Raw genomic sequence first — 11,178 nt, forward strand, 5'->3', positions numbered from 1 at the left:
GATACTTTTCTTAAAAATTGGTTGATACTTTTTGTGTAATTCATTGTTTGATTACTTTAAACATTATTGTTGAATATATTATATGATGCATTTGATATGTGTATTAATATGCTCAAAAAACGTACGCAGCTATGTGTTGGTATGCTTTTCAGACAAATGTGGTTGGACTATGAAGGTGTCGTGCAGGAAAAAAATCTGATATATTCATTGTTAGAAATTTTAATAGTGAACATACGTGTCCGATGAGGGAGAGGGTATTAACCAAAATCCAAGCAACAGTCGGATTTGTAAGTGGAGTGACAGCTCCAAAATTGGTCAATTATAAACGAATTTATACACCAAGATATATAATTGATGATATTAGAGAATATTATGGGGTTGAAATATCTTACCAGCAAGCATGGCGTGCTAAAGAATGTGCACTCTCCATAATTAGGGGAAAACCATCTGCAGGATATAGACGGATGCCGCGATACATACACATGTTAAAAACTGTGTATCCAAATTTTTATATAAGAATGCATAAAACAGAAGAGGATGAATTTATGTATATGTTCATTGCCTTAAGACCATTCATTAGGGGATTTAAATACTGCAGACCAGTATTTGTTGTGGATGGTGCACATCTGAGTGGAGCTTACAAAGGGACATTTGTATCAGCAAGCACACTTGATGGCGCAGGTATTTTTTATTTATAGTAATGATGTCTTTTTATATATTACGTATCAAATAATATAATGTGTGTGTAATCAGGTTGCATATTTCCATTGGCATATGGTGTTGTTGACACCGAAAATGATTGTTCGTGGACATGGTTTTTCGAACAGTTCAAACATGCATTTGGCGATTGAAAATATATGTGTGTTGTTTAAGATAGAAATGAGAGTATCATGAATAGTGTTAGGAATGTGTTCCCCGATGTACCTCATTATGCATGCATCTGGCATTTTTGGAAGAATGTATGTGGAAACTTCAAAAGGAGGAGAAAGGCCATAAGTGATCTATTCTACTCTATGGCCAAGGCATATAGAAAGGAATATTTTGATAAGTTAATGGCTAAGGTTGATAGAATTGATCACAGGGTTAAGGAGTACCTTGAATATGCAGGTTACGAAAAGTGGTCAAGAGTTCATGCAACAGTAAACAGAGGTGGAATGATGACTTCAAACATTGCAGAATGTATCAATGGTTGTCTTGTTGAAGCACGCCAATTAACTATATTAGAATTTTTGGAAGAGGCTAGAATTCTTTTTGGATCTTGGCATTGCAAAAACAGAGAAGTAGCCTCATACACAAAGGACACATTAGGTAGAAAATTTGAGGAATTGTTGATTATAAACGCGACTAAAAGTTCAAAAAGGGAGGTATGTATCATTATATAATACTTTATATTATATGTATCTAATTCAGTGTATCATTCTGCTTTTTTTAACATGATTTGTTTTTTAAAAGTTATATATTTAAAATTTTTAATGTACACAGGTTGTTCCATCATCTGAGTTTATTTCTCAGTTTATGAAAATGGAAGAAGATATATTGTTTGTCTTGAGCGGAAAGTATGTTGTTGTGGTAGATTTCAACTAGATGAAATACCTTGTTCACATGCAATCGCTGTATTGAAAAAAAAGAATGTCACCGATATGAATCCGTATTGCTCTGATTACTACAAGCCTGATGCGTTGGCAAAAACATATGAAATTCCAATGGTACCAATGCCAGATAACAAAGATTGGTCAGATCCTAAACACGTGGTAGCTGAAATTGTGTATCCACCTAGATACAGAAGATCATCTGGACGACCAAGAAAAAGAAGAAGAAAGAATGCAGATGAAAAGATTTCGATGAACACAAACTGTTGTGGACAATGTGGACAAGAAGGGCACAACAGAAGATCTTGTACTTTCTACCCAAAAGAGAAGTGAATTAGTCGTAATGTTTCTATGATATCAAGAATAATTTATAACGTAAACATTTTAATGAATTTCAGTTTTCATTACAACTGCAAATTGAACACTTTGTGTTTAGATAAATAAACTTACAAACATGTGTTAATTACATTTGAAGTCGTGCTTTTGATTATAAATACTTTGTTATTATTGGTGTTGATAGATATACTTGTGTCAATATTTGTTTTTAATATAAAATTTTATAAATCTTATGCGACAGTAAGATATATAAATTTAAGAATTATTAGGTAACATAATGTACATGATACATATGGTTTATCTAGTGTATCATGTACTTTTATTGTGTGTTTTTGGTACACATTGTTTATCTAATGTATCATGTACTTTTAGTGTGTATCATTGATTTGCACAATTATACATCTCCATTAGATATTAAATACAAAAATATTATTGAGGTTATTGTGTACTTTACAATGACTATAAATCATGTATCATGTGAATTTATATAATTTAACTTGTGTAATGCTTTTTTTGTTATGCTTTTCTTGAAATATACAGTAAATAACTTTACTTTTGAAAAATAATACCAATTCATATAACTATGCTATTCAATTTACCTAAATATCATGTAAAATTTAAGGATTATAGGGTAACATATTGTACATGATACATACGGTTTAGCCAATGTATCATTTATTTTTAGTGTGTTTGGTATATATGTATCATTTTATTTTGCCCAGTGTATCATCTCCCTTAAATAAAAAATTTAAAAATCTTTATGTCTATGTTTAATTATAAATACTTTGACTATACTTTAATAAATGAATTAAACCTGTGTGGGGCTATAATATATCTGATATTTATATTTTCAATATAAACATATTTGTTACGTAATGTTAAAAAAAATATTCATGGAAATTGACAAAACCAAAAAAATAACATTACAAAGGATAAACATAGTTGTTCAATAACATATAAAAACAATAAATATAACATTAAAACATTATTTTATCATGAAATGCTACACTATATGAACTAAATCTTCTTCTGGTGGTGGTGTGACTACACCCCTGAATTTTGGTGGATCATCATTGTCGCTAACACATCCGCACTTAGCCTTCTCACTTCCATAACTCCACAGCAATGCTCCATATCTTTGACGCAGGTAATCAGGACTAAAATTAGCATATGATATATTGATTTGGTCACTGATATACTCGGCAAATGCAGTAACATATAACCCACAGTCTCTACAAAAAAATACAGAATAAATTAAAAACTTAATGATACATTAAAAAGTGCAAATGAAAAATTCTTGATACTTACAGGCTATCGCAATCCTGTGTAGGGATGTCTTGTGCAAATTCAATCATGAAAGGAACTTGAGGCTCCCGAAGTGAACCAGTAATGTTGTCTTTATATGCATGACAATCAGCAAATTTTGTGCGTTCATTTTCTTCAAAAAATCCACTGTCAAGTAGGTATGAAGGAAGCATTTTAGACAGCATCTTGATCTCATGAGGAATTATTTTTTTCCTTGTGCTAATTGATGAGTCAAAAAACCTTATCAACCTGTTTTTCAACTCAACAACAGCCAATACCCAATGGAATTCTTGATCACAGTTAATTGGGATGTAGACCTCATCTACAAGATGCCATGGTAAAGCACTGGTATTCCAAACCCTTTGATGATGTTAATTATTGACCCCTCATGTACAGATACAACTGAAGCGCGATCAATATGTTCGTCTTTCTTTGATTCGATTGTGTCTTTCAAGTTTACCGAATGACATGTTATCCATAGAACTCTCATTTCGAGCCTGAAAGATTTTTATTTGAATAACCACATCTTAGCATATACCATTTGAGTCCCTTTGTCTCACCTCCTTGAGCGCACTATGAAATAGCTACATAACGCCAAAGATATAGGTTGGGTAACAAAGTGAAAAATACCAAATATGTCCCAAAAAAAAGAAGATAGAATGAAAAATTGAAAAAAATCTCAAACAAAAATGAAGGAGAATCAAAAAAGGAAGAGAGTAATAAATGACAAGGAGCTTACAAGAAATAAAGGTCAAATGCAAAAATGAAAAAAATATATATTAAAAGCATTGTGCAAATTCTTAAGGAGGAAATAGTCTCTTTATCCCGAATGAATATCCTACTTTTCCCTAAGATTACATTACAAGACAATGACAATTCCTATTTGATCTCATCTTTTATGTTCTCACATTAGTGGATGCTTACATGAGGGCCAAATATATGATATCTCAATCACATGCATTAAACATCTTTTTGAGTTTGAGTGACTTTAAAAAATGTCGTACGATCTAAATTATTATATTGCGTGAAGTAGAACTTCATATGTTGCGAGTGCATTTGAAACATGATGATACAAATAATTCTATCCCTTAATTTTGACAAGATAAATGATCTTGTAATTACTTAAGCATATTTGAGATACAATTCGAAATTATAAAAATTACTCAAAGTTGACCTCAAATTTATTTGAAAGTAGTTGAATGTGATTCATATGCATAATACTAATTGTTGGTACCAACTAAAGTCAAGACATTATCAAACATGAACTGATTCTTTTTCACATTTTTTCAATATATAAATAAAAAAAAGAAAAATAATTTTGTTTTATTATTGAACTACGTTCGACCTGATTCCTAAGAGGATACGTAGACAACCCTTCATTAAGGCTCGATTTAATCATTTAATAAAATAATAATTATGTTATTTCAAATCTCTAAGGGTTGAAACATGACATTGTAGCATATGATATGTTACAAAAAAAGAAATAAAAAAATGAGAGGGTCATATGAGTGAAAACCCTCACGAGAACCATAAGATGACAGTAAAAAGATAGAATGTCTACTTGGTAAAAAATCACAAACGACATCATTGATCAAATGATGATATTCTGTCTTTTGCATGAGCACAATCAAGATAGAAATAAAACAATAAGCTGAAGGAGCTATAAAGACAAATCGTGCAGGTAATTCGCCAGAGACAAATACTGCGATGGTAAATTTTTGAATCCTTGTCTCTCATATAATATTCAAAAAAACAATAAAAAGATTATTTTTTTATAAAATGTGGGACATTTTTTTTAGATTTGTCAATGTACTAATAAAAATAAAATAAAATAATATTAAATAATAATAATAATATAAGTTAAAAAAATAACCCCTGGTTGCATATATGGAACAATAACCCCTATTTAATTTTCTAGTCATCACACAGCACAATAATTCCTGGTTACATATAGGGCACAATAATCCCTATCTTATTTTTCATGTCTTCACAGGGTACAATAACCCCTGGTTGCATATAGGGCACAATAAACCCTATCTTATTTTTCATGTCTTCACAAGGTACAATAACCCCTGGTTGCATATAGGGAACAATAAACCCTATCTTATTTTTCATGTCTTCATAGGGCACAATAACCCCTGGTTGCATATAGCGCACAATAACACTCTATCTTTTTTTCATTTTTCATAAGGCACAATAACCCATGATTGCATATAGGGTACAATAACCCCTATTTTATTTTTCATGTCTTCACAGGGCACAATAACCCCTGGTTGCATATAGGGCACAATAAATCCTATCTTATTTTTTTTCATGTCTTCACAGGGCACAATAACCTATGATTGCATATAGGTCACAATAACCTCTATTTTATTTTTTCATGTCTTCACAGGACACAATAACCCCTACTTGCATAGAGGACACAATAACCCCTATTTTATTTTTCATTTCTTCACAGTGCACAATAACCCCTAATTGCGTATAGAGCACAATAACCCCTATTTTATTTTTCATGTCTTCACAGTGCACAATAACCCCTGATTGCGTATAGAGCACAATAACCCCTATTTTATATTACATGTCTTCAGGGCACAATAACCTCTGGTTGCGTATAGGGCACAATAACCCCTATTTTATTTTTCATGTCTTCACATGACACTATAACCCCTGATTGCATACATGACACAATAACCCTATTTTATTTTTCATGTCTTCAAAGAGCAATACAACCCATGGTTGCATATAAGGCACAATAACCCTATCTTATTTTTGATGTCTTTTACAAGGCACAATGACCCCTTGGTTGCATATATGACACAATAAACCCGGTCTTATTTTTCAAGTCGTCACATGACACAATAATTCCTGGTTGCATATAAGGCACAATAACCCTTATCTTATTTTTCATGTCTTTACAAGACACAATAACACCTGATTGCATATAGGGCACAATAACCCCTTGTAACGACCTGTTTAGTCGTTTTGAGCAGCAGATTTTAAATCTGAAAAAACTGGCTAAGTCAACGGATCTCACGACGAACCGTTATGGGCACGACGGACCGTCTTGGGGGTCTCATTCCAAAACACTTAGAATTCTGAAATTTGGGTACTGAAATCGACTCTCTGAACTTCGTGATGACATGACAGGACAGACCGTCGTGGGCACGACGAACCGTCATAGACCCTGTGATGAAATTGAGTCTCTGAACTATGTGACGACTCAGCAGGACGGACCGTCGCAGGCACGACGGCCCGTCACAGACTGCGTAATCCCAGGCTGGGTCGGATTTCTGTTAAATGTTTTAAGGGGCGTTTTGGACTATTCCTACTTATAATTATAAAGTTCGTGGTTGAATATTAATAACCCAATTTCTTGAGGGTTAAAGGACATAACCTTAAATTAATTAATGGCTTAATTAATCATCTTATATACTTAATTATATGCTAATTAGGGTAAAAGAAAAAGGGTTGAATAAGAAAAATAGAAAGAACAGAGAGAGGGAGAACGATTGATTGAGAGAGAGGAAAAACGAAGCTTTGGGGAATTTGCTTGCTTGATCACTAATCTTTGGTGGAGGTAGATTATGGTTTACGCTATTCGTAGTAAACTCTTAATAGCGAATGATATGTATTGGGTAGTGTTGTAAACCCTTCTATATGCTTAATTGTATGCTTGCATGAATGTGATTATATAATTGTGATAAAATAAGCATGATGAAGCTATTGAATCCTAAATCTTGAAAAACCCTAATCTACTTTGTTAATGATGATGCCTTGGTATAAAAGAAGGCTTGATGAACGAAAGTAGTGAGATTAGGGGATCGGGTGCCACATTCTAGTACCAGGATAGTATATGAGGATCGAAGTGTCACGTTCCGACACCAGGATAGTATATGGATCGGGTGCCACGTTCCGGTACCAGGATAGTATATGAGGATCGAAGTGTCACGTTCAGACACCAGGATAGTATATGGATCGGGTGCCACGTTCCGGTACCAGGATAGTATATGAGGATCGGAGTGTCACGTTCTGACACCAGGATAGTATATGGATCGGGTGCCACGTTCCGGTACCAGGATAGTATATAAGGATCAAAGTGTCACGTTTCGACACCAGGATAGTATATGGATCGGGTGCCACATTCCGGTACCAGGATAGTATATGAGGATCGGAGTGTCACGTTCCGACACCAGGATAGAATTTGGATCGGGTGTCACGTTCCGGCACCAGGATTAGTAAAGAGAATGAATCTTGAAATATGTTAATATACTCAATTTAATGAACCTAATTCCCAAATGAGTATGATGGGGAGGCGTGAGTCCTCATTGATGTGCTTGGTGTTGAGACCAAGGGTTATGGTAATTGTAAATGCCGCATGTTGAGTATTGTAGTTGATTTTATGATATTATCTGATATATACTGTTTTCTATTTTGAGTTGGCCGATGATATCTACTCAGTACATGTGTTTTGTACTGGCCCCTACTTGTATGTTTTTTTCTCTTGTTATTTGTGGAGTTCAGCAAACGTGCCGACGTCTTCAACTCAACAGCAACTCTAGCCAGTCTTCACCGCATCAGATTTCCGGGTGAGCTATTGTTCCTATCTCGGACTAGATTCTCTCTCATTCATGGCTTGATGTCCTTGAAGTTCGGACATGGACTATCTCTTGTTTTTGTTTAATTTCCTAGACATTCTTAGATTTAGTAATTTGAGGATAGATGTTCTTGTGATGATGACTTCCAGATTTTGGGAATAATAAGTTTTGATTTTCATTAATGAGTTTAAGTCTTCCGCATTATATTATGTTAATTATGGTTGAAATGTTGGGGTTTAGATTGGTTGGTTCGCTCACACAGTAGGATAAGTGTGGGTGCCACTCGCGACCCATTTTGGGTCGTGACAAACTTGGTATTAGAGCATTAGGTTCGTTGGTCTCATCACACAAGAACGAGTCTAGTAGAGTCTTAAGGAACGGTAGGGGGACGCCTTTACTTTTCTTTGAGAGGCTATAAGACTTTAGGAAAATTCCATTCTTTCTTTCTTTCTTTCGTGCTATTACTTGGGTCCAATTGGTATCTAGGTGATACAAGTTGGTATCTAACCATCTTCACTCTATTTTGCAGATGGTTAGAACTAGAGCAACGACTGCGCCAACACCAACACCGACAAGACAAGAAGCGTCTGAGCCAGCCACTGGAGCTGTAGCTCGAAAAGGAGTAGTGGCAAGAGGCCGTGGAAGAGGTCGTGGGAGGACGTCCTCTAGAGGAAGAGGACAAGCACCTAGCCCATCTGATACTAGGGAAGTGACTCCTCCACCGACTGAGGAAGTGGTAAGAGAGGGTGAGGAAGGGGAGAATGAACAAGTACAGAATGAGGGATTGGCACCCCAACCTACCCCAGAGATGATCAATCAGGTTCTTGCTTATCTTAGCGGGTTATCTGATCAGGGGCAGACACCTCCAGTGTTTTCTGCAACAGCACATCAGGTTTCGAAGGTACAACATGCAGCTACTGTAGCTCCCCGTATAGATGCCTCATTGGAAATAGGCACGTTTCCTCGTCTGACTACAGGGCCTATAATGACAAATGATCAGCATGAACTTTTCAGTAAGTTCTTGAAATTGAAACCTCCAGTCTTCAAGGGTGCTGAATCTGAGGATGCCTTGATTTTCCGGTTGACTGTCATGAGCTACTACACAAGATGGGTATAGTAGAACGGTTTGGTGTTGAGTTTGTGACTTATCAGTTTTAAGGGAATGCCAAAATGTGGTGGCGGTCACATGTTGAGTGTCAACCAACAGAGGCACCACCTATGACTTGGGCATCATTCTATAGCTTGTTTATGGAGAAGTATATCCCCCAGACTTTGAGGGATAGGAAAAGAGATGAGTTCTTGAGCCTAGAGCAAGGTAGGATGTCGGTTACTGCATATGAGGCTAAGTTTCGTGCATTATCCAGGTATGCCACCTAACTTTGTTTCAGTCCACAAGAGCGGATTCGCCATTTTGTGAAGGGGTTGAGGTCAGAATTGTGGATTTCAGCCTTACAGGTAGCGGCTACGGCAAAATCCTTTCAAGAAGTGGTAGACTTTGTGATAGAGGTGGAAGGAGTGAAGCCAGATGACTTCACCATGGCATCGACATCAAAAAGGTTTCGAAAGGGAGGTGAGTTTAATGGTTCTTACTCTAGAGGACAGGGTTCAGGAGGTTACTCAGTCCGACCAATTTAGTCTTCACTACAGACTGTAGTTGGGGGTCCACCTCAGACCGCTCAACACTTCTTTGAGAGACCTATGCTTGAATCCAGAGAATGTTATGGATGTGGGGAGACTGGACACATTAAGAGGTATTGTCCAAAATAGAGTTATAGACCCCCAATAGCTAGAGGTAGAGGTGGTCATAGTAGAGGCCGTTATTCTGGAGGACGTGGTGGCCGAGGTAATGGTGGTCACCAAAACGGCCGGGGTGACGGACAAATGGGAACTACTGCAGCGCAACATGGTAGGGGCAATAGGCAAACAGGTGATGGGGCCCATTGTTACGCTTTCCTTGGGCGGTCGGAAGCGGAGACATCAGATGTTGTTATCACAGGTAATCTTTTGGTTTGTGATTGTATGGCTTCTGTATTATTTGATTCTGGCTCCACATTTTCATATGTATCTTCTTCATTTGCTACTGGTCTTAATTTACATTGTGAATTGCTTGACATGCCTATTCGTGTTTCTACTCCAGTGGGTGAGTCTGTGATAGTTGAAAAGGTGTATAGGTCTTGTCTTGTGACTTTTGTGGGGAGCAATACTTATGTAGACTTGGTTATCTTAGAAATGGTTGACTTTGATGTAATTCTTGGTATGACTTGGCTTTCCCCAAATTTTGCAATCTTGGATTGTAATGCTAAAACTGTGACGTTAGCCAAGCCTGGGACAGATCCGTTAGTGTGGGAGGGTGACTACACTTCCAATCCGGTTCGTATCATCTCCTTTCTTTGGGATAAAAGAATGGTTAGTAAATGGTGTTTAGCTTTCTTGGCACACCTCAGGGATGACACTACCCAAGTACCTTCAATTGAGTCGGTTTCGGTAGTCTGTGAGTTTCTGGATGTGTTCCTGCAGATCTTCCTGGTATGCTACCAGATAGGGATATTGACTTCTGCATTGATCTTGAACCGGGTACTCGCCCCATTTCTATACCCTCTTACAGAATGGCTCCCGCGGAGTTAAGGGAGTTAAAGGCCCAACTGCAAGAGTTGTTGAGCAAAGGCTTCATTAGACCAAGTGCATCCCCTTGGGGTGCTCCGGTTTTGTTTGTAAAGAAGAAGGATGGAAGTTTTAGGATGTGCATAGATTACAGACAACTAAATAAGGTAACGGTTAAGAACAAGTATCCTCTTCCTCGCATTGATGATTTGTTCGATCAGTTACAAGGTGCTTGTACCTTCTCAAAAATCGACTTGCGATCTGGTTATCATCAATTGAAAATACGGGCAGCAGATGTGCCCAAGACTGCTTTTCGGACCAGGTATGGGCATTATGAGTTCTTAGTAATGTCTTTTGGGCTTACGAATGCCCCTGCTGCTTTCATGAGCTTGATGAATGGGATTTTTAAGCCATTTCTGGATCTCTTTATGATCGTATTTATTGATGATATATTGGTATACTCAAAGAGCAAGAAGGAACATGAGGAGCACTTGAGAATTGTATTGGAAATGTTGAGGGAGAAAAAGCTTTATCCCAAATTCTCCAAGTGTGAGTTTTGGCTAGATGTAGTGTCCTTCTTGAGGCATGTGATTTCTAAGGATGGGGTGATGGTGGATCCTTCTAAGATTGAGACAGTGAAGAATTGGGTAAGACCTACTAATGTGTCAGAAATAAGGAGCTTTGTTGGTTTAGCTAACTATTACCGTCGATTTGTCAAGGGATTCTCTTCCATTGCTTCCCAATTGACGAAC

At 36.7% G+C, this 11,178-nt stretch overlaps 2 protein-coding genes across 2 annotated transcripts; one reads left to right on the forward strand and one right to left on the reverse strand.

The window, feature by feature from the left end:
• Positions 1–1,013: 1,013 nt before the first annotated feature.
• LOC138338445 (uncharacterized) lies at positions 1,014–1,922 on the forward strand. Its single transcript, XM_069289409.1, has 3 exons — positions 1,014–1,364; positions 1,483–1,569; positions 1,629–1,922. The coding sequence occupies exons 1-3, from the start codon at positions 1,014–1,016 to the stop codon at positions 1,920–1,922; spliced, it is 732 nt and encodes a 243-aa protein (XP_069145510.1).
• A 903-nt stretch (positions 1,923–2,825) lies between these two features.
• Positions 2,826–4,320, reverse strand: LOC112942171 (uncharacterized). Its single transcript, XM_026032970.2, has 2 exons — positions 3,234–4,320; positions 2,826–3,157 (listed from the first exon to the last, which is right to left on the reverse strand). The coding sequence occupies exons 1-2, from the start codon at positions 3,413–3,415 to the stop codon at positions 2,929–2,931; spliced, it is 411 nt and encodes a 136-aa protein (XP_025888755.1). The 5' UTR covers positions 3,416–4,320; the 3' UTR covers positions 2,826–2,928.
• Between the last annotated feature and the right edge of the window lie 6,858 nt (positions 4,321–11,178).

The sequence above is a fragment of the Solanum lycopersicum genome, chromosome 9 (assembly GCF_036512215.1).
Source record: "Solanum lycopersicum chromosome 9, SLM_r2.1".
NCBI classification, from domain to species: Eukaryota; Viridiplantae; Streptophyta; class Magnoliopsida; order Solanales; family Solanaceae; genus Solanum; species Solanum lycopersicum.